This window comes from Sinohyriopsis cumingii, chromosome 8 (genome assembly GCF_028554795.1).
Source record: "Sinohyriopsis cumingii isolate HCF-2022 chromosome 8, ASM2855479v2, whole genome shotgun sequence".
NCBI classification, from domain to species: Eukaryota; Metazoa; Mollusca; class Bivalvia; order Unionida; family Unionidae; genus Sinohyriopsis; species Sinohyriopsis cumingii.
This window is the reverse complement of record NC_142968.1, coordinates 15,252,095-15,277,528: the sequence shown is the minus strand read 5'-3', so window position 1 is coordinate 15,277,528 and position 25,434 is coordinate 15,252,095. Positions and strand designations below refer to the sequence as shown.

At 36.3% G+C, this 25,434-nt stretch overlaps 1 protein-coding gene across 1 annotated transcript in view; it reads right to left on the bottom strand.

Annotated features, from left to right (window-relative positions):
- The window catches only part of LOC149793028 (uncharacterized), a 103,936-nt gene that overhangs the window by 30,687 nt on the left and 47,815 nt on the right, over positions 1–25,434 (bottom strand). Inside the window, exons 63-73 of the mRNA XM_089968939.1 lie at positions 21,741–21,968; positions 21,027–21,239; positions 17,697–20,513; positions 16,939–17,142; positions 16,186–16,416; positions 15,235–15,438; positions 7,440–7,667; positions 4,035–4,247; positions 3,012–3,233; positions 1,345–1,557; positions 101–316 (exon numbers count right to left, since the gene is read on the bottom strand). Coding sequence (XP_089825065.1) covers positions 101–316; positions 1,345–1,557; positions 3,012–3,233; positions 4,035–4,247; positions 7,440–7,667; positions 15,235–15,438; positions 16,186–16,416; positions 16,939–17,142; positions 17,697–20,513; positions 21,027–21,239; positions 21,741–21,968 — 4,989 coding nt within the window. The remainder of the gene's footprint in view (positions 1–100; positions 317–1,344; positions 1,558–3,011; positions 3,234–4,034; positions 4,248–7,439; positions 7,668–15,234; positions 15,439–16,185; positions 16,417–16,938; positions 17,143–17,696; positions 20,514–21,026; positions 21,240–21,740; positions 21,969–25,434) is intronic.

Here is a 25,434-nt window from a genome sequence, read left to right as displayed (position 1 = left end):
TTGACCATACCACTACCCAAAATGTTTGATGATTTACGATGACAAAATTATATTAAATTTATGTACACTATAACACGTTACATATTTTAATTTTGCGTACCTTTTGAGCAGTTTCTTGTGTAAGGATTAAATATTCCTTCCACACATATTTGGATGCTCTGTGTTCTTTCCTTGTCACACGTGAGGTACGTGGAGGACCACATGTGATCCATGCTAGGGTTATCACCATCTGGGAACCCAATGCAGCTCGGAAGTCTGTCAATACAGGGCACGCAGTCTTTGTCTGTACCATTACACAGATTCTGCAAGTACTCACCTGTCGTAAATTGATTCAGATATTAGCATTTTGGGATTCAATGGCAATTTCAAACGAACAGTACAGAAGAAGGGGAGAAAACATAGATAGAGTATAGATGTTTTGCCAAGATTTAGTTCCCTTACACAAATATAGCATGGAGTGCGAGGAGACTTGATCCTATAGAAAAGAAAGTAATAACTAAATTATCGAATCGTTCTTGTGGATCAAAAGTGCCATGCAGATTAGAGTTCTTGGATATAATAATTATGAAAAGTTCGAGACTGTTATAGAAGACAGTTCTCGAGGAAAGAAAGATGAGAGCCGATAAGGAATGACTAGGAAGTAGTGGAAAGATTAACAGTGTTTCAAAAAGAGAACTTGAAGATGGGTGACAATATCCTGGCAGATCCACAAAAGGAATTGGAATTAATAGTAATGGTTAACTTCAAAATAAAAACATTCAAGTGTGGCAGCAAAAATGGGAACATCTTTCATCCACTGAGATAGCTTACTTCAATAACGAGTTTTGATAATAAGTGCAATTTACTTTATAATAACTGCAAAAGGAATTACATTTAAACTCCGTATATAACCACATTGTTTTGGTTCCGATGAAAGAAAAAAATAACTCTCGGCTTATATAAATCTGTCAATCAATTTCCATGTAATGGAAATTTACTGATAAGCTTGTCAGTCACAGAGTCAGGTGTGAATGTTGAACTTTGTCAAGTCGTTTCCTCATGTACTGGACCCGACAAGCTGTCGGTCAGGAACCCAGTGGGTCATTTGTTTGGTGTCTGCAACTATAAAACATAAAAACTCAAATTTTTAACATTCCAATATTCGTGAAATTTTCAGCATGCACCTTCTGTTTGTCAGCATAAGTGTGTCTTTCAGAGGAGAAAAATGTCGAGCTTTAAGAAATAGTTTTGGTAATTAGTTGGCGGAGATTTCTCCGTTTTCTGAAAAGTCATTTGAGATAATCTATGTTCGGAGAATCAATACTCTTCCATTATTATCAGCAAATAACTCCTTTGCCCACTTACATGGCGCTCTTGGCTCGTATCTGGGTCCACACTGTACGTCTTTAAAGTGTTGACAGGTGAGTGTCAATGGATGGAACAATTTGGGATATTCACACTCTCGAATAGCCTCTAGGGACATTGGATTATTCTCCCCACAGTCAATAAACTGTGCACAATTGATAGGATGTGGTCGTACAAGATTGGGATACAAGTTGCACACCTCTTGAATCGATCCTGCAATAAAATAGTAGGTCACTGCAGCCAATAAACTTAGAATGATAATTTAGATGTGATTGTACAAAGTTCGTGGTACAATTTCATTTCGTCGTTAATAAATATTGTCCTATAAATCAGCCCCACAAATCTGTGTTGATGCTGATGGACGATATGTGGTTGTGATGTCAGCTGTTTGTTAAAAAGGGCGATTTCGCTGCATGAAAATCTTTCCTGCAAACACCTGCGTACAGTTTAAACACGTACCAGTATTTAGGAAGAACCATATCTAGCTCAAAATTCAAAATGGTCACTGGACAGAGGGGACAAAGGCTTGTGTTATTCCACGTGGATTTACATGTCGTCAAAGATAGAATTTGATCTGGAAATAGTATTTACATATCGCCAAAACAACCCTTCAGCCAATGGTAGCTCAACAGCCGCAAAAAATACCGGTAAGTGTAAAAAATCTACACCGATGTGTGCAGAGAAGAGTAGCTACAGATTTTTGCAGGTTTTATTTAATAGGCGATATCAGCCCCTAAACCGCCAGTCAGTATTATCATAGGTGATGGATTGATTTAGCGGCATATAATATATACTAATAAAAACACAATATTTGACAAAACTCGTATCAAAATGTGAAATTATGTGTTTACATTGACGCTTTAAATCTATGTCGATGATTGTAAACTAAACCTCAGCGATAAATTAATCGGTAAAATTTAGATAGCTATATACCATTCCGCAATTTGATCGATAGTTCACACAAAAATATCTACAGTAAAATCTGTCGTAAAAGACTTCTCATCTTAGCTGACGACGGATCGGAGTTACTTTACAATACCGTGTTAATCAATACACTGATGTGCTATATTAGTCTAACATAAGCGGACAACCATTTATAACGGACAGAGTGAATCGTTACATTTGGAGTTACTGTATACTGAGCTCGAACCTTCTGGAGTTATGTGAAATGAGTAAGTTTTGTTTAGGATAAAAATAACAAAATCCCATCTGTGATATTCTTGTACTTGTTGCTGCACAATGGGTGACGCTAACTAAATATTATTTTATATCTTCTTCGTAGAATAGTATATATATCCTAAATATTTGTACCTGTATAGTTTAACATCGATCGTACGGATGCCACTTCGTTGAACTTTTCGATGATTTGGACCAACGTAGTGCCCACATAAGTCACGATTTGTTTTGTAGCAATTCATCTGTTATCCAAACAATCGATTATCTGGACAAAATCAATGACTCCCGATAAGGATGGGCTATCAACATTCTGCTGTATTAATTACATTAATTACTTTCATTAAAGATAAATTTCATCTAACAGTATTTTCTTAAAATAAATAATTAGGGTAACATCGTTTGTATCTGCCAACAACATGTTGAATTATTGAATTAGCTATTTAGCAGATGATAAGAGATGTCACATTTAACAAAATTTCTTTAAAATGTACCTGTCACAAAATATCCGCATTCTCTCGAGATGGGATTAAACACCAATCCTGTTTCACATTCTTTAAGCTCTATAGTCCGGTTCCTATAGCAGCGCACATATTTATTGGTAAATTCTTCACCCGGAAACGCATGTAACCCATCCGGTTTACCAATACAACTTACGAATCGAAATCGACAAGGGACGCAATCATCTTTAAAGCATTCATTCTGATAATATTCACCTGAAATTGGATATATTTGAAGTAATAACTCATTACTTTAAAATTAAAACTTTGCTCAAATGAGTTTGAATTGATTTGATATAAATAGATGCTCATGTTGGTGTAATGTTTACTTTTACTAAATACAATCGACTGTACAAAGGGAAATAATTAAGGTATGTAGATGGGAGGGCTAATATATATAATATAGAATATGATTTAACAATTATATTAATAAATTTATGTGGTTACTCTAGGTTTATGTATTTTAACACGATGTCTGTTATAGGATGATTGTGTTCATCGGATCGGTAGAAAAGCCCGTCTACAGCCTCGTTTTCATTCATCAAACCACTAATAATTACCCTGATAGAACGCACCAGGTTCTCTTCTTGCCACCCTTGCAGATCTTATCACGGAACGACACATTTGCAAAACAAATATAAACAAAGGAAACGTAATTTTGAGAAGGGGGTAGGGGGATTTAGCGAAACTAAGATAGAAACTGCCAAGCGGCATTGTCCAGTGTTTGCCAAAATGCATAATTTTACCGTTTTAATAGTATAAATATGTATATCAGTCAGTTCAAGAACATAGCAAAATAACTTAATTAAATTTACGTTTGGCTGCAAATAACCATGACAAACAGAATAAAACACAGATATAACTTGAAATCTCCACTGATGTTATAGTTATTTTGAGAAAGTATTTAACAATGTGAAACACATTTTTACTATCAAGCTAACGAATAATTGTCTTAAACTAAGATGCATGCAGCTTACGCATTTTCAAAGGAGACATTGTACTATTAAGTGCCCTTACACGGCTCTTGAGGTTCAAACCGTGACTGACATTGAACCTGGGTGAAAGTGCCACATTCCTTGTTCCCTGGGTCAAAGAGCTGCGGATATGGACACTCATAAAAGTAGTCCCCTTTCATCATGTATATATCCGCACAATCATAATACTGAGCGCAGTTTGTCGGATGTGGAACTCTGTCCCATGGATGCGTCTTGCAGTAAAATGCCACATTACCTGAAATTGTGATGTTGTAACATTATACATTTCAAAAAAAACTTATCAATTTGCAAATAGTTCTTCCTCAATGAAAAGCCTGCAGGGAATAATGCTACTTAGAGGCCAAGCTACACTAGAATAAGGAATAAATATTTAAAATACAGACATCACAGATACTAGTATCGTGAGAGTGACATCAGAGACACTTGTATCCTGGGTGTGACATCATAGATAATTAGTATCGTGGGAGTGACATCAGAGATACTAGTATTGTGGAGAGACATCAGAGATGCTAGCATCCTGGGAGTTACATCAGAGATACTAGTATCACGTGAGTGACATCAGAGATACTTGTATCCTGGGAGTGAAATCAAATATACTAGTATTCTGGGAGTGACATCGGAGATACTAGTATCCTGGGAGTGACATCAGAGACACTAGTATCCTGGGAGTGACATTAGATATACTTGTATCCTGGGAGTGACATCAGAGACACTAGTATCCTGGGAGTGACATTAGATATACTTGTATCCTGGGAGTGACATCAGAGATACTAGTATCCTGGGAATAGACACTGATAAAACCATAGTGGGGTCAACAATCGTAATATGATCTGTTACAGGTTTTGAAAATCATTTACTGTGTATCGTGTATTATAGACCTGTTTTCAAATGTAACTTTCTAAGAACAGCCAAAAGATCATAAATGAATTTGAAAAGCATGTGTGACACAACATTATAATATACGATGTGAAGTAAACTTTACATTTACTACGTGCCCTTAGTATCTCCAACATTTGCTCTCACAGATCACTTTGCATATCGCTTTGCATAATACTTTGCATATCGCTTTGCATAATACTTTGCATATCGCTTTGCATAATACTTTGCATATCGCTTTGCATAATACTTTGCATATCGCTTTGCATAATACTTTGCGGATCGTTTTGGAAGAAACGAGATGATTTTATGAGACGTATCGCTTTATACTCCTCGGCCACCCGGTCCCCACGAATGATAGCACGAAATAACGCCATTTTACAAGTTAAGTATTTTCCTTATATCTGCAAGAAGATTTTCTCTATTGTATATAATTTAAAAGCTGAAACTGACGATTGGCATGGATGTTGTTTTTTTATTCAATGATATTTATACTACTGAGAAGTAAACTACAATATATCATGTATAAAGGTAATTAAGAAATTCTGCAAGAACATTTAACAGCTTTTTACAAAGTGTACCTTTTGTCCAATTAAATGTTGTTTCCAAACGAAAGATAAAACAATTTTGTTCGTTTACATTTATTGTACCTATTGACAGAGTAAACAGTGCGGGGATAGTGTAAATCGCAGAACCGCCGCATCAGACTGCGACGCTAGTTCTGGCCAAAGTCGTAAAAGATAATAAATAATTTAAGAAGTCAATTAATTTCCAATTGAAAACAATGTATCTGGCAAAGAAAACATTTAAAATCTATAGTTGTCGGACGAGTTGTAATAAAAAGTCTTTAAAAGCCAATAATATCACGTATTTTCGAAAATAAAGTCACACCTACGACAATGAACATTTAATTTATTTTGAGGATATTGTTGTTGTTGTTGCTGCTGTAGGGTTTAACGCCATATTTCAACACAAGATAGCCTATACATGGTGGCCAGTATAAACGGTGGAGGAAGAACCCGGGAAAACCTCGGAAAGAACCACCGACCCACGAGAAGCCACTGGCAAGCTTTCTCACATACCCACATAGGTCGAATCCGAAACTCGAAACCACGCAGAGGTGGGATGGCAGTGATCCGTAACGGAGAGCGTTTTAGACCACTCGCCCATTCGGAGGATGAATTAATGACAAAAGAGACAAAATGCATGCAATTTAATTAATGATTTTTTAAGTAAGAAAAAATTGGTATTTATCATAAATGCTGGAAGCAATGACTGATCACTGAAATTAAATAAGCATGTTTTGTAAAGTGGTATGTGTATGCACAGGAACCAGCGAAGTGGTACGTGTCTGCAGATAAAGCAGCGAAGTGGTACGTGTCTGCAGATAAAGCAGCGAAGTGGTACGTGTCTCCATATAAACCAGCGAAGTGGTACGTGTCTGCAGATAAAGCAGCGAAGTGGTACGTGTCTGCAGATAAAGCAGTGAAGTGGTACGTGTCTACAGATAAAGCAGCGAAGTGGTACGTGTCTGCAAAAAAGCAGTGAAGTTTATCCAATGATACGTGTCTGCCGAGATAGCAGCGAAGTTTGTCTGTACAAAGATACGTGTCTGCCGATAAAGCAGCGAAGTTTGTCTGCACAATGATACATGTCTGCATATAAGCAATGCATTTTGTTTTTACAATGGTACGTGTCTGCAGATAAAGCAGTGAAATTTGTGTTTACAGTGGTACGTCTCTGCAGATAAAGCAGTGAAGTATGATTGTACAATGGTACATGCTGCAGATTTAGCAGCGAAGTGATACGTATCTCCATATAAAGCAATCTTCCAAAGAAAGAGTATTCATGAAACATATCAATTGTAAAAGCAAATAGTGATAGTGACTTTCATTAAAAATTTCGAACAGAGAAACAGAACAGTTAATAACAATTCGCAGTAAACGTTTGGGTTTATTTTGATGTTGAACATATTACTAATATATTTATATCTGCATGGAGATGTATGTCTTTATCAAGCCATTGTGTTTCGTTACACTACCTCATCAAACCGTAGCAATTTCATGCCACTGCCTTTCGTTACACTACCTCATCAAACCGAAGCAATTTCATGCCACTGCCTTTCGTTACACTACCTCATCAAACCGTAGCAATTTCATGCCACTGCCTTTCGTTACACTACCTCATCAAACCGTAGTAATTTCATGCCACTGCGTTTCGTTACACTACCTCATCAAACCCTAGTAATTTCATGCCACTGCGTTTCGTTACACTACCTCATCAAACCGTAACAATTTCATGCCACTGCGTTTTGTTACACTACCTCATCAAACCGTAGTAATTTCATGCCACTGCGTTTTGTTACACTACCTCATCAAACCGTAACAATTTCATGCCACTGCTTGTTACACTACCTCATCAAACCGTAACAATTTCATGCCACTGCGTTTTGTTACACTACCTCATCAAACCGTAACAATTTCACGCCACTGCTTGTTACACTACCTCATCAAACCGTAACAATTTAGTTAATTTTATATGAAGAACTCACTACTGTCGATTGTGTTGCTGCATGTAAGAGTGTTAGGTTGAAATATTCCTGTTGGACAGAGTGTCACCGATATCGTCCTGTTCAGGTAGCACGTGATGTAATCAGGTGACCATAATCTTCCGGAAAAAGGCTGATTCCCATCTATTAATCCAACGCAACTAGGCAACCTCTCGATGCAGGGAATGCATGTATCGTTGATAGATGAACATTGATTTTGCTGGTATTCACCTAACAAGAAAATTAGAAAATTGATAATTACTTATAATTACCGTATACGCGGATTGCAAAGCTTTATTATGTCTATAGGTGTAATATTTCTTCTAATGCATCCTATATATTATGTTAAATTACTCTGCAATAATAGTGTCTAAGAAACTTAGCTAAACGTTCAGGTTTATGCAAATTACTGGAACACGAAATATAGGTAACAGTGACTTAGTCTTGATTGAATTTATTACACTTATCACAAAGCATCAACATACGAACTTACATGACCACTGGATTTAGTGTCAGAAAAACAAATTTAAACAAACGTTTAAGACATATCACTGTTGTGGAAAATATAGGTCACAGTGGTCACATGTTTACGGTCAGCTGAAGTACTCCTCGTGATATATTATTATCACATTTACACGATTTTGCATACAGTAGTGACAGAGAAACTGGGCTTACGAAAAGGGAAGATCGTATCATTGAACCAGGAAATATTAGGCACAATAACGTATATTTCAATGACGGTTATAGTAATCCCCATGAAATAGTTAGACACCATCTCGTGTGATTTTCCAATGTATAGTGTTTCTAAAAGGACCTATAAGTAAACCTTAACATCAATGTGAACACCAGACGGACGGACGGACGGACGCACACAATGACAGATGGACAGAAATCATTAATCCATAAGGAAAAATTCTTTCCAACCTGCCCAAAGGATTCATTATCAGTTTTTCTTTTGAGCAGTTGTATTTTGAAATTTCCTCTTCTAGACTTTCTTGTTCGGGAGAGATTGCATATGACTGGACATAACAGATTGCATATGACTGGACATAACAGATTGCATATGACTTGACATAACAGATTGCATATGACTTGACATAACAGACTGCATATGACTTGACATAACAGATTGCATATGACTTGACATAACAGATTGCATATGACTGGACATAACATATTCCATATGACTGGACATAACAGATTCCATATGACTGGACATAACAGATTGCATATGACTTGACATAACAGATTGCATATGACTTGACATAACAGATTGCATATGACTGGATACAACAGAAAGGGCATTGAGGTCCCAAACTGAAACTTATAATGGAAAAAAAGATACAATGATACACTGTTATACATACATCTACGTACTACGCTTTTGCATTTCTCAAGTTAAAGGTACGACACAAAACTGTTATATAAACGAACTGATTTTATGCCCATTGGTCCTATTCATCAACATTGCTTGGCATATTTATAGTTCATGACTAACGGTACCATTCATGGATATCGCTTGAATTGAATTTGGTATTATGACCAATGGTCCAATTGATCGATATTGCTTGATTTTAGGATAGCAGTATGCCTTACAATCATAACAATACGTATAATAATTATTATTAATAATTAGGTAATTAATAAATTGATTAAGATAATACTGATGCTAAGATTATTTCGTCTCCCAGCTTAGACGTACCGCTCCTCATGTCATACTCTTCAACCAGGGTAAATTTAAAGAATTAGCATACTATAATTATCTCTGCACTGCTAATGCTATAGCAAAGAGACTTCAAGAATCTAATGACATAGCAAAGAAACCTCAAGAAGCTAATGATACAGCAAATAGACTCCAAGAAGCTCAATATATGACAAAGAGACTTTAAGAAGCTAATGATATGGCAAAGAGACTTCAAAAAGATAAGAATATAACAAAAATACTTTAATGAGCTAATGATATAGCAAAGAGACTTCAGGTAGCTAATGAAATAGTAAAGATACCTCAAGATGCTAATGATATAGGAAAGAGTTTTCATTGACCTAACGATATGGCAAAGAGACTTCAGGTAGCTAATCATATATCAAAGAGACTTCAGGTAGCTAATGATAAGCAAAAAGATTTCAAGAAGCTGATGATATGGAAAAGAGACTTCAAGAAGCTAAGGATGTAGCAAAGAGACTTGAAGAAGCTAATGATATAGCAAAGAGACTTCAAGGAGATACTGATATAGCACAGAGACTTCAAGGAGATACTGATATAGCACAGATACGTCAAGAAGCTAACTATATGTAAAAGAGACAACAAGAAGCTAATGATGTATAGCAAAGAGACCTCAAGAAGTTAATATAGCGAAGAGGCTTCAACGAGCTAATGATATAATAAAGAGACCTCAAGAAGCTAATGATACAGCAAAGAGACCCCAAGAAACTAAGTATATAACAAAGAGACTTCAAGAAGCTAATGATATAACAAAGAGATCACGACATAGCAAAGAGACTTCAAGAAGCTAATGATATAGCAAAGAGACATAAAGGAGATAACATTACTAAGACACTTCAAGAAGCTAATAATATAACAAAGAGACATCAAGAATCCAATCGTATAGATAAGAGGCTTAAAGAAGCTAATGATATAGCAAAAACACCTCAAGAAGCTAAAGATATAGCAAAGAGACTTCTAAAAGGTAATGATATAGCAAAGGCACTTCAGAAGCTAATACTATAACAAAGAGACCTCAAGAAGCCAATGGTATAGCTAAGAGACTTTAAGAAGCTAATGATATAGCAAAAAGACTTCAGGAAGCTAATGATAAAGCAATGAGACTTCAGGTAGATAATGATATAGCAAAGGGACTTCAAAAAGATAAGGATATAGCAAAGAGACTTTCATGAGCTAATGAAATAGCAAAGATACATCAAGATGCTAATGATATACGAAAGAGTTTTCATTGAGCTAACGATACGGTAAAGAGACCTCAGGTAGCTAATCACATATCAAAGAGACTTCATGTAGCTAATAATAAGCAAAAAGATTTCAAGAAGCTGATGATATGGAAAAGAGACTTCAAGAAGCTAAGGATGTAGCAAAGAGACTTGAAGAAGCTAATGATATAGCAAAGAGACTTCAAAAGATAAGGATATAACAAAGATACTTTAATGAGCTAATGATATAGCAAAGAGACTTCAGGTACCTAATGAAATAGTAAAGATACCTCAAGATGCTAATGATATAGGAAAGAGTTTTCATTGAGCTAACGATACGGCAAAGAGGCTTCAGGTAGCTAATCATATATCAAAGAGACTTCAGGTAGCTAATGATAAGCAAAAAGATTTCAAGAAGCTGATGATATGGCAAAGAGACTCCAAGAAGCTAATGATATAGCAAAGAGACCTCAAGGAGATAATGATATAACTAAGACACTTCAAGAAGCTAATAATATAAAAAGAGACATCAAGAATCCAATTGTATTGATAAGAGACTTCAAGAAGCTAACGATATAGCAAGGGACTTCAAGAAACTAACGATACAGCAAAGAAATTTCAAGAAGCTAATTATATAGCAAAGAGACATCAAGAAGCTAATGGTATAGCAAAGAGACTTCAAGAAGATATTGATATAGCAATGAGACCTCAAGAAGTGAATGATATCGCAAAGAGACTTCAAGAAGCTAATAATATAGCAAAGAGACTTCAAGAGGCTAATGCTATAGCAGAGATACTTCAAGTTACTAATGACCTACATCAATGAGCTAATGATATAGTAAAGAGACTTCAGGTAGAAAATTATATAGCAAAGAGACTTCAAGAAATTAATGATACAGCAAAGAGACTTCAAGCAGCTAATGATATAGCAAAGAGACTTCCAATGCTAATGACATTGCAAAGAGGTTTCAAGAAATTAATGCTATAGTAAAAAAACTTCAGGAAGCTAGTGATATAACAAAGATACCTCATAAAGCTAATGATATAGCTAAGAGACTTCAAGGAGCTAATGATATGACAAAGAAACTTCAGGTAGCAAAGTATATAGCAAATAGACTTCAGGTAGCTAATGACATAGCAAAGAGACTTCAAGAAGTAATGATACAGCAAAGAGACTTCAAAACCCTAATGATATGGCAAAAAGATTTCAAGGAGCTAATTGCATAGCAATGAGACTTCAGGTAACTAATGATATAGCAAAGAGACATCAAAAAGCTAATGATATAGCAAAGCGACCTCAAGAAGCTAATAATATAGCAAATAGACTTGAAGGAGTTAATGATACAGCAAAGAGACTTCAAGATACTAATGATATAGCAAGAAGATAAATTACTAGTAGTAGCGATATAGCTAAGAGACTTCAAGAATGCAATTGTTAGTAGCAATGATGTAACAAAGACACTCGGGTAGCTAATGACATAGCAAAGAGACTTCAAGAAGCTAATGATATAGAAAGGAGACTTCAAGAAGCTACAGATATACGAAAGAAACTTCAGGAAGCTAACGATATAGCAATGAGACATCAAGAAGCCAACGATACAGCAAATAGACTTCATGATGCTAATGATATAGCAAAGAGGTTTAAAGAAGCCAATGATACAGCAAAGAGACTTCAAGAAGCTAAGTATATATCACAGAAACTTCAGGCAGAAAATGACATAGCAAAAATACTTCAAGACGCTATGATATTGAAATGAGACCTCAAGAAGCTAATGGTATTGCAAAGATACCTCAAGACGATATAGCAAACAGACTTCAAGGAGCAAATGATATAGCTAAGATACTCAAGAATCTAGTGATATTACAAAGAGGTTTCAAGAAGCTTATGCTATAGCAAAGAGACTTCATGAAGCTAATAATATAGCAAGGAGACGTCATGAAGCTAATGGTATTGCTAAGAGACTTCGAGAAGCTAATGATATAGAAAAGAGACCTCAAGTAGCTAATGATATAACACTTAGACTACAAAGTGCTAATAATACAGCAAAGGTAGCTAATGCCATAGCAAAGAGACTTCAAAAAGCTAATGATATAGCAAAGAGACTTCAAGAAACTAATGATACAGCAAAGATACTTCAAGAAGCTAATGATATAGCAATGAGACCTCAAGAAGCAAATCATATAGCAAAGAGTCTTCAAGAAGCTAAGGATATAGCAAAAAGACTTCAAGAAGCTAATGATAATTCAAAGAGGCTTCAAGAAGCTAATGATATAGCAAAGATACTTCAAGAAGTTAATAATATAACAACGAGATTTCAAGAAGCTAATGATATAGCAAAGAGACTTTCAGAATCTAATGATATTGCAATGAGATTTCAAGAAAGCAAATTAGCAATGATACAGCAAAGAGACTTCGAGAAAGCAGAATGCTATTAGTAATGATATAACCAAGAGATTTCAAGAAGTATAATTACTAGTAGTAACAATATAGCTAAGAGACTTCAAGAATGCAAATTGTTAGTATTGCTGATATAACAAAGAGACTCAGAGAAGGCAAATTACTAGTACAATTGATACAGCAAATCGACTTCGAGAAGGCAAATTGGTAGTAGCAATGATACAATGATACAATGATACATCAAAGAGACTTCACATTGCTAGTAGTAATGACATCACAGCCTAGAGATTTCAAGAAGATAAATTACTAGTAGTGGCGAGTTTGCTTAATGGATCAGCGTCATTTCTATAAACATAAAAATAGTATATGCCTGGATACTTTCTATTAAATGTTATTTTGTTTCAAAAGAAAATGGCTCTTTACAGATGTTTTCTATTTTTAGTTATAGTGTTGATAGTTAATGACTAATGGGGGCTATAGTGGTAATAGTTAATAACTAATGGTGGTTATAGCGGTAATAGTTAATGACTAATGTGGTTATAGCGGTAATATATAATGACTAATGGTGATTATAGCGGTAATGGTTAATGACTAATGGTGGTTATAGCGGTAATAGTGGTAATGGTTAATCACTAATGGTGGTTATAGCGGTAATATATAATTACTAATGGTGGTGATAGCGGTAATAGTTAATGACTAATGGTGATTATAGTGGTAATAGTTAATGACTAATCATCATAATTTGCCCCCAAAAATGAAAGCATTTGCGCCAGGACAATTTGGTCGAATTATGTTGAGTAACTTTTTGGAAATGGTTTCAAACATCTTGTCTTTTTAACAACTGCAGCATATAGGTATTAATTTTACACGCTTGAAATGCCGCCATGTTTAACAAATTTTGTCAGTCAGTGAATTTTGCGCAGATGCATATTATTTCTCTTTCTTAATAACGCATTACTTGTGCAATCAAAACATGAATTTAAACAAGAATGGTATGTCAAATTATTCAGATTTAGTTACGCAGCTTTTGATACAACAAAAAGTCATTTAACGGCTTTTATATTTTTAGTAACAGCGGCCATGTTTGATGTTGAATCAACTGTACAAAATTAAAGGGCCTCCATATTAAAACGCGTGCTGTTTATACCTGGACGTTGAACTTGGTAAAATTATGTCTAGCGATTTTTAAACTGCCTTCTCTATTAGCAACAGTAGCAATGTTTGAAATAAGCATCTATTGCACACACTTCGAAAGCCTTCATGCCAGATTGAGATAAACAAATGTTATCAGTATTGTTTAGTGGCTTTTTGAGAAAAAGAAGTTGTTTGAAGATTAACATTTTCTAAATAACGGTGATTCATTGATGCTTTCTGTTAAGTCTGCTCAGATGCTGTTGAGCAATAATGCAATTTAAAACTCTTCTCTTTTTAGTAAGACTGGTCATAGCTGATGCTGAATGGGCATCTGTAATACATAATTATTAGACCATTCTAGAATTCATTCTGTCAAATTTAGTCGAATTCTGCTTCAACGATTTTTTCCGCCAGGTCTCTCTCTCTCTCTGCCAAAATTTGTTCTTTTATATATAAAAAATTGTCCCACTGTTTGTGTGAAAATGTTGAAAATAGTTATGAAGACACTCGAGGCACGACGCACAACGGATGTGGCATGAAGAACACCTGATGTGGCACGATGGAACACGGGTCGCCGGACCATACCATCACCTCATTTTGCTTAGCGCCAGGCTAGCTAGTGAAACGTAGCCACTTGAACTTGTTGCCACGTAAACACCAGAAAGCTTGGTACCGCGTAAAACCTGGAAAGCTTGTTACCGCGTAAGCACCAGAAAGCTTGTTACCGCGTAAACACCAGAAAGCTTGTTACCGCGTAAACACCTAATAGCGTGTTACCACGTAAACACCAGAAAGCTTGTTACAACGTAAACAACAGAAAGCTTGTTACAACGCAAACAACAGAAAGCTTGTTACAACGTAAACACCAGTCAGATAGATGGTTTGATTTTATACGGCACATCAACACATGAGGACCAAACAGTGCCGAGGCAAGCGAAGTAAAGTGTCTTTACCAGAAACAAAACGAAGACAGCTGACTCTGGATGATCTGAGGATACAATTCAAACCCGTACCTTTTCCGCCATTGCGTCAGTCTTGCAACACTGAGAACAAGAATTTTTTAAGCATAAACTTATTTATTTGCGCTCGGAATGTCGTCTTTTAAATTTTAAATTTCAACTCGACGCAATACATGTATTGCCTATTTAAATTAGTTACACAGAATAAATTATAAATGTCTGTTTAATTAGAAGGCAATACATTTAGTTTCTACATTATGACTCATAAGGTAGCTAAGTTAAAAGGACTATGCTACGTAAGCTAGCCAAAACTAAATAGAGAACAAAACAGAGTGAAATAGAAAACACGTAGCTTGATAAACACTGAAACAGATATACTTACATGGTGCCTGAGGTTCTGGTCTACTTCCACATTTGACTGTCGTGAATGTTTCACAAGAAAGAGAATGGACAGAAAATAGCTGAGGATATTCACATTCGTATAGGATCGGTTCAAGTAAATCTCTGCAGTCGTAATACTGGGCACAGTTCAGAGGATTAGGAACAATGCTGCCGAAACTTTCATCGCAAATACCAAGCGATGCATCTGTAAAGAGTTAAAACCGTACGGAATCTGATGCATGTAAGTTATTTAACATAAAGGTTTCTTTCCTTAAAAAGTAGATGTTCAAAACGACATGTTGGTAGTAGGGGCGTACCTAAAGTATTTGGTACCAGAGGCGGATCCTTCCTTTGGCACCCCCACAAATACTTTTAAAATGTAAACACACAGAAAACTAAAATATGTTTGACGTACTGTGCTGTCATAAGCAAACTGGAATTAATTTTTACGCTGGCGAATTGCTTTTTAGATTTGAAATCTGTACTGGTATTTCGGCTCTACCGACGACACCACCACCACCTTCTGTCTGTCACCCGGGGCACATCGCCCCACCCTCCCTTAGTACGCCACTGGTTGGTGGTAAAACTCAAAAAAAGTTTGGCAATAGGGCGTGATAGTAATATACAAAAGAGCATCATTTCTTTAAACCAAACACTAACTGAAATTTTTTTCGCCTGGTCATTTTTCCCAATTTATTAATAAGAATAAGGAAACGGTTATGATATTAAACGCACGTAACATGTCTGTTAGACTATATTGTTTACGGCATAGCTATTTGTGGCACATTCATAACTCTGAAAACATGAGATCAAAAAATTTAAAACACGTGTTAAAACTCCAAGGAAGATTTCAACTGAATTCCAAATGATTGATCAAGCGTCATGTTAGTTGTCAGTGAAAGGTCTACCATTTTTAGAGAGCGGAAATTGATATACAAAACAAAATTCTTACTGTTGTTGGTTACAAAATCTATGCATTGCCGTTTCTCTGGATCATACACGCCCTTAGTACATGATTCAACAGACACTGTTCTGTTCAGGAAGCATGTAAAATAATCACTGGTCCCCACTTGTCCTGGGAAAGGATGACTCCCATCTTCATGAGCAACGCAACTGGGGAGTCTTTCCGTACAAGGTACACATGTCTGGTTCCCAGGCGGACAAACGTTTTGTTGGTACTCGCCTACGGATAGAAAGCTCATGTTTAGAGACAGTATCTTTACTTGTTGTATTCGTGGATTAGGAATTGAAATGACAAGATTTACCTTTTAACATGGTCAATTCAAAGTTATGGATAAAACTGATTATCAAAAGAGTGAGACAGTAATCAATATACAGCATTACTATGAATGAAATGAAGAACCTTAGCTTTTCAAACTAAAATAAACAACATTAATCTCCTAATTTTGAATGAAACGTATACATAGTTGAACCTCTTCAATCCATCCTTTTTATAGTTGTTCCTTAAATATAGTGCATATCTTTTATTAAAAAAAGACCATGAAAATTGTTGCATGCATTGATATTGTTACACATCCACGGCTACTATTATCATTGGGGACACTTCTGATACGCAATATTCGAACACATCGACCGTTATCGTCCTCTGCCATGCACATTTCTTAATACAAGCACTTCATCACTACATCTGTGTGGTAAAACTTAAATAGCATTGTAATTTCCAATATTTTGCATATGCACTTACACGGTGACTGAGGCTCGTATCGATCTTCACATCTTACTGTCGTAAATTGCTCGCACCTCAATGAATCAACCGAAAACAGGTTAGGATACAGGCATTCAAACAAAAATGGACCGTTCACATCCCTGCAATTATAGTACTGTCCACAGTTGAGAGGATTTGGGACGATTTTGCCGAGATTCTCTTTGCACAATCCACCATTAAGGTCTGTAAGAAGAATTACGGCAGTTTTTTTTAAAGCATTGCATTGAATTTAATATTAACAAGTTGCTTCGGATCTAAGAAAATGTAAACAGTATTTTTAAAACTAAAACAAATATCGCGTTTAATAAGGAAATCATATTGATATCGATTTAAAAATAAATAAAAATCTTGCAATTAATCACGAAATAATTTAAAAAGTAATTATATTGAAATAATCTAAAAGGTAATTATATTGAAATAATCTAAAAGGTAATTATATTGATATCGTGTATGTGACGTACCATGTTGCCTTAAAACAATGTCAGATATGTTTTCTTTGGCGAAATATGGAAATGCATTTGTCTGTCTATCCAAATGAATTACAATACACATGACTTAATAACGGTATGACGGATTAATGTCATATTTACAATGATAAAAACTTATGACTCTTTGTAATATTCACATGACTAATCGGCATTATAAATTGTATTTAATAAAAACATACCCATTTGTGAATACAAATTGGTTACATGTAAAAGATCAATGTAGAAAATACATCAACTAAAATTACTTACTTATGTGTTCTGTTACTAAAGGTAATACATGCGGGACTGTGGTCAGCGGTCGCCAGGGTTGAGAAATATAAGGTTCACTTGTGGTCCTCGATTCTGTATTTATAGAACCGTTAATTAACGAAACAATACTGGGAGGTATTGATTTTTCTGTTACACGTGGTGAGTAGCTACTGAACGTAAATGATGACACGGATGATTCTTTCATAATTGGTTCAAAGCTCGGTGGCAGAGAGTTTTCTGGGCTCTGAATTATTACTCCCGGCTTTGCAGTCGAGACCAGCAAGATCGGCACATAGCTTGGCGGAACAGACTTTCCGGGTAATAAAGTAGATCGAGCTGTGTTTGGTGTCGATCCAGCATGGACTGGCTTAAAACTCTGAGGCTGCAAGCTGCTTACTGTGTGAATATTTGTTGGAGTTGAGGTCGCTGTAGTTGTCGGTACTACTGTGGTTGAAGTCATTGTGGATTTGGGCTCTGCAGTTGTTCCAGCTTGAATTGGATTAAAGCTTGGAGGAAGTGAATTGCTCATTGTGTTGATATATTCTGGAGCTGACTTCTTTGTAGTTGTTGACGGTTCTTGAGTCGAGGCCATAGTGGGATTGAGTTCAGTAGCTGATCCATCCGTGATTGGCTTGAAGCTTGGCGGAAGTGAGTTGCCCATTGTGTGGATATTATCTGTAATTGGCTTCTCTGTTGTTGTCAGTACTTGAGTTGATATCCTTGTGACTTTGGGTTCAATAGTTGATCTATCTTGAATCGGCTTGAAGCTCAGAGGAAGTGAGTTGCCAATTGTGTGGATATTTGTTAGAGTTGAGGTTGCTGCAGTTGTCGGTATTAATGTGGTTGAAGTCATTGTGGAATTTGGCTCTGCAGTTGATCCAGCTTGAATTGGTTTAAAGCTTGGAGGAAGTGATTTGTCCATTGTGTGGATATTATCTGTAATTGGCTTCTCTGTTGTTGTCAGTACTTGAGTTGATATCCTTGTGGGTTTGGGTTCAATAGTTGATTTATCTTGAATCGGCTTGAAGCTCAGAGGAAGTGAGTTGCCAATTGAGTGGATATTTGTTGGAGTTGAGATCGCTGTATTTGTCGGTATTACTGTGGTTGAAGTCATTGTGGATTTGGGCTGTGCAGTTGATCCAGCTTGAATTGGTTTAAAGCTTGGAGGAAGTGAGTTGTCCATTGTGTGGATATTATCTGTAATTGGCTTCTCTGTTGTTGTCAGTACTTGAGTTGATATCCTTGTGACTTTGGGTTCAATAGTTGATCTATCTTGAATTGGCTTGAAGCTCAGAGGAAGTGAGTTGCCAATTGTGTGGATATTTGTTAGAGTTGAGGCTGCTGTAGTTGTCGGTATTAATGTGGTTGAAGTCATTGTGGATTTGGGCTGTGCAGTTGATCCAGCTTGAATTGGTTTAAAGCTTGGAGGAAGTGAGTTGTCCATTGTGTGGATATTATCTGTAATTGGCTTCTCTGTTGTTGTCAGTACTTGAGTTGATATTCTTGTGAGTTTGGGTTCAATAGTTGATGCAGCTTCGAGTGGTGTAAAGCCTGTTGTGTGACTATTTCCTGCAACTAATTTTCCTGTTGTTGTTTGTACTTGAATTGATGCCACCGTGGATTTGGGTTCCATGTTCAATCCATCTTGGATTGGCTTAAAGCTCGGAGGTAGTGAGTTATCTACTGTGTGAATAATACCCGAGGTTGACTTCTCTGTAAGTTCTGGTACCTGAGTCGAGACTATCTCTTTTTTGGTTGATGTTGCCGATTCAACTTGTATTGGCTTGAAACTCAATGGAAGCGAGTTGCCGTTAGTACTTGACTTCTCTGGAAATGTTGTGTATGATAGTACTGGAGTTGTGGGTACTGTAACCTTGGTCTGAACTGTCGATCCAACCTGGATTGGCGCAAAGCTTGGTGGAAGGGAGTTACCATTGGTGTGGATAGTCACTGGGCTGGACCTTTCGGGAAGGTGTGTGTGTGAATGAACCGGAGTTTGTATTGTTGAAGTTGGAGAATGCGTGTATGATCCGCTTTGAATGGGATTCAAACTAGGTGGAAGCGAGGTAGCTAAATGATTTATAGTTGTAGTTGATTTGTTAGGAACTTTTGTATGAAATGGGACATGGATGGTTGCATCTGTCAGAATAGGTACAAAACCAGTGGGCATTGTGTTTTCAATATTCGTTACAAAAGGTTTTGGAGTGTGGGTTCGTGGTCTGAAAGTTGTGGACTGTGTACGTGATGTTGAAAAATTGTCTGAACCTGGAAACAAAGGGACAAAGCTATATGGCAGTGAACTGAATGCATGCCTTGATGTGATTTCAGTAGATATCATAGGTGGTTCAGTCGTAGGTTTTGTGGCCGTTTGATACGAAGTTGTATGTTGCCTGGTGGAAGATCTTGAAAACAAATTTTTCGTTGTGGTTGATGATTGAGAGGTAGTCAATTCCGACGAAAACTTAGAAATTGCTGTTTGATGAAGATTTGTTTGTCCATTATGTAGCCATGACCACGTCATAATGGGCAAGAAACCGGCTGGCAAAGTTAACGAAAGTGTGTTATGAGGAGTTGTGGATGGAGTTATTGTAGCAACTGTCGTCATCAGACATTGTTTATATACAACATCAAAGTATCCACCACTGCATTCGAAAATAGATATTGACCTATTTTTGTAGCACGTTACATATCGATTGTTCTTATATGCACCAGGATATGCATTTTCCCCATCAGGTAGCCCAACACAGCTGGGAAGTCTTGACGGACATGGTGTACAGGATGTCTCCGAGGGACTGCAAAGGTTGTTCGCGTAATCGCCTACATAATAAAAGTAAATAACGGTAAAGCAATGTTGTGAGAAGTACTAGAAATATCGACGACATGACGAGGTAAGACATACCTTAACAAACAGAAAAATATATACATTTAAAATGAAATATATATACCTTATAGGCATGTATGTTTTAATGTGTAGCGGTTAATCAACACTTGACTCTAATAGTGACAAGAAAGGTGCCAATGCAATATCGTATCAACAAACCTAATAAGAATGAAGATGTAATAGAATGGAAACTGCCTGGAAATAACAGTCTTTTAAATAGTATTATCTAATTTGCTTTCTACTTTTATTATCAATGTTTCAATTTGGAAAAATACCGAGTATTTCCAAATGACTGAATGGTTATAAGGTTTAAGAATGAAAATAGTACAAGCAAATAAAAGCCAATTGCAGAATGATTTATAAACCATCAAATTGCAGGGGCTAAATTACTTTATAAGAGTTCAGATGAAACTCAAAGACAATAGAAAGACACAAGAATATATACATACATGGGGCCTCTGGTTCTGATCTTGCATTACAATGCACTGCAGTAAAATTCTGGCACGAATGTGTGATCGTAGAAAATAAGTCTGGATACGGACATTCATAACGATGGTTCCCGAGGTGGGTCTGTCTTGTGGAACAATTAAAAAACTGTGCACAGTTGTCAGTTGCAGGCACTATATCGTCAGGGTTCGCCCTGCAGTAATCCACTATGTTCACTGTAAATAAATTTTGAAACGTCTCAAGAAATATTAGCCTCCTTGGCTTGAAATGTTACCCTTGCCTCGTTACCTATCAATAGATAATAGTTCTCTCAATCTTTTTATTTGTATGTCTGTATATTTTGGTCTGCCTACAATACCTTCTGATATATCTATCCAACTAACTATATATCAAGTATTCTGTCTGTCTTTCCCTTCCTCTAAGTCAACAAAATACTGGTACTAGCATTGTATTTACTTATAATATAAAATGTCGCCTTTTATCAAACCCCAAACCTAATCTAAACTGATAGCATCGATCAGTTATTTATAGTGTGTTTTGTTCTCTTCAAAAACAAAAGAGAGAGTGGGAAGAGAAAAAGCAGAGATATGATGCTAGCTAAATACATGAGAGAATAAAACGGAGCGAATCGCAGACAGGGAGACCGGCTGAATACCATGATCAACAGAGAGACAGAACGGCATGGAAACTGTAAGACACTGAGACTGCCTGATTACCTGGGTCAACATCCTCTTGACATGACTTGGTGATCAGGTCGAAGTATCTTGTGGTACACTTGTTTACTTCCATCGTTCGGTTTTTAAAGCAAATCACATATTCTGGGCTCCAGGGTCTTTCAAGATAAGGGTTAGGGCCATCATGCAAACCGATACAATTAGGTTCTCTTTCTTTACATGGTCGACAAAACGGATCGGAACCGTTACAATGCTTTCCAATATACTCGCCTGTAAAATATGAGTGTCAGTGATGACTGAGCTGTGACGTAAGTGTATCAATCATGATCTCGCTGATAGAGTTTAATAATTACAAATCATACAGTTTCAAGAGAGAAGCGTCTGTTTTTGTGTATCTCAAACAGAATGTAAACTGTCATTTTCCGTTTTTTAAATGACAGTCTCGGTTTTCTAATGTAGAAGTAAAAACAACAGGAATAACGGCATATAAGCAAATAAACGAATACTGCAATGCTCACGAAATAAAACTACATAGAAATATAAATTTACGACCAATTTTAACTCCATGCTTGTTCAATGTATGAACATCAGATGTCACTACTCCAGGGCCGGCACCAGACTATCTGGCGCCCCTAGGCAAGGTTAGATTCTGGCGCCCGACCCCCCCCCCCCCCCCGGGAAAATATCAATTTCAAAATTTATAAACAATAAATTTTTTACAAAAAGTTTTCAACATTTGAGCACAGAATAAAGGTAATCCTTTTTAAAATAAGGAGTTACCCGCCTCAATTTGGTTTCCGAGGCAAACTGAAGGTTTCGTATACGCGTGATTCCACGGAAAAACTCGTGGCCTATAAAAACACGCGAACGTAATCACGTCCTGAAAGTTTCGTATACGCGCGATTTTCACTCACTCGTTTTGCTTGTTCCGGTCAGCCTGGTGTTTCGGAATCTACCCGATTATTTGTCCCTGTATGAAATAAACCAGGATAAAAAACGACCCTCAATAAAACTGAAATTTATTTATTTATTTTTCAAAACTGTTGTTGATTTGGAGAAATGCGTCCCCTGAATTCAGCGCCCTAGGCGTCTGCCTAGTTTGCCTATATGGTAGCGCCGGCCCTGCGCTACTCAATATCACTCGAAGTTTGGTTCTTTCTTTAAATAGCATGCTGATGTAACATCTTAAATTATTTCATGAACTGAAATTCCCAGTTCTCAAATGCAAGTATCGAACGTGCATTTCATAATTTTAATCATTTATTATAATTGAAAGCAAACTATTTTTATGTTGGGTTCATTTGAACGAATCTAATATTTTCGTATTTTTGACTAAAACTTAATGAGATATTTAGATGCATCAGTGGGTGAAAATTAATATCGCCACGGTGGAACTTTTGGAACTTATTAATTTTTCCCATTTATAAAATATTTTTGACTATATATATATATATATATATATATATATATATATATATATATATATATATATATAATTCCAACTTTTATTTCCACATAAAAACCGCTCCGATGATACAGTGATTAGAGTGTCTGCCTCGGATGCGGAAGGTCGAGGGTTCGATCCCCAGCCCAATCATACCAAAGACTTACAAAAATGGTACTAACAGCTGCCTCGCTTGGCTCTCAGCATCAAGATGTTAGTGTTAGGAGTGGTCGGCCTGGTGTCAGGATAATGTGACTGTGTGCGACATCATGCTACATGTCTGCAGCATGATGCCCCAGTGCTAGACATCACTATAAACTGACACACTGCAAACATCGTAGCGATAGGACTGTAAAATCGTTAAAGCTACCTTAAAAATCCAACACACACACACACACACACACACACACACACAGACATTTCCATATAAAGCCCTATCTGCATTTCATCTTCTCCTAGAGAGATCTTAAAATATGTCAGGACTGTATATTTATGTGAACAACGAGGAGGTGCTATCAAAAATGCCTAAAAGTGAACTCCAGAAAGGATTGATACAAAAAGTATTGTTGCAAAAAGGATTCTTACAAGGAATAACTTGTTCAACAATAATTCTCCACACAAATCGTGCATATTGTCAGTAACCGAACTTACATGACCAGTTCCTATTTTTTACTCAGTCTTAGGCATAAAGTATCTATTACACTCCACAACAAACGGTACAAATTGTTTTGGGAAAGAAAAGAAAAACTTTTGATTCAATCAAATACCAAAATTGTTTCATTAATGATTTAAACTCCAATTACACCCACAGTCATGTTTGAAACCAATGTGAAATCGGGGCAAACGACATTTAAATTGCAAACCGTGATTTTGTGACATTCGAAATTCGGATGTAATGTCTATTATCGATTTTTATTGCAATTTTGCCAGGGCTATACGATTTCATGTTTGAATGCCTAATAAACAAAATAAAAACCAAACCGATAGATGAAATCATAATCATTCAAATATTTTCTTTAAAGATGTTGCTCTCTGAAGTGTGGCGGATTCGATCGCGATGTGATGTTTCTACGATACTCGCACCGCAACAATATTCACTGTACCGATCCGCCTAAGAAAAGTAATATCAAAAATAAAAAAATATCTTCATTTTCCAATGAATGTCATTAATTTGACAAAGTATATAAACTGATGCATTAATCGCACTGGCCTTTGCCTTCAAAAATATAAAACATAAATTAAACCTACATTTTTGAGTAATACTTCACTCAAGGAGTATAAACAGTTTGCATTGTCACTCATGTAATGTAATACCCAGGTCAACGAGTATACGAAATGCAACAGCTCTCCAATGTTTTGGAGTCAAATACTTTTTCATAATATTAGGAATCCCGTCACAGGAAAAGCAAAATACTAGATTGTGAATATGCTTCAAGATTAATTGTACAATTTAATGCCCATTCTGTTTTTATTACTTTTTTACGGGCAAAAGATTGCTATTCGAAGATATTTGCTTCAGCAACAGAAGTGCTTGACTGTTAATAATTATGTTGCCAGAAACACGATAGATCAGAAGGATTAAAATATGGTTTTAGCCCCATCACAACCATGAAGTCATACTGTCACGTTTCATCTTTCGATAAAACTAAAGAAAACCTAACACAGGGATGCACCCAGAATAGTGTTAGAATCAAATTACATTTTCGTTTATATTGTGACCGCGAAAATCAGTTATATGTATTACATTTCACACAGAATATATTTTTTAAAGACTAAACTGATCAATACACAAAAGCATCCAATAAAAAAACTAATCTGCTTCATAGATCACCCCACTCATGCACATGAAGGACTGGGGGCATTAACGCTAACTATTGCCAATTTATTTTCTATGGTTTTAACACCCAACCAAAATGAGAGAACTGTCAGATTTATATTTTCAATGTTCTAAGCTAGCGCCGCAGCACAATCAGGATGTGGAAACGACAACATCAGCCAATAAAATGGCTTCTGTAAACGTTGAGACCATTCCGTTACTTTGGTTGAATGTTATCATGTATCAAGTAACGTAAAGAAAAATAATGGACGTCTTACCAAATATATCGACCACCTACTATGTCGGGTTCTATCACGGGAACAGACTGTTTCAAATAATTAGAGAAATGTTATAACCTCTGATCTTAAATACGATTAGTCAGTATTCCAATGTAGTCCGTATTCCAATGTAGTCCATATAACAATGTAGGTCGTACTTTTATCTTTGCATATCTAGCACACGAACATAGTGAAGTA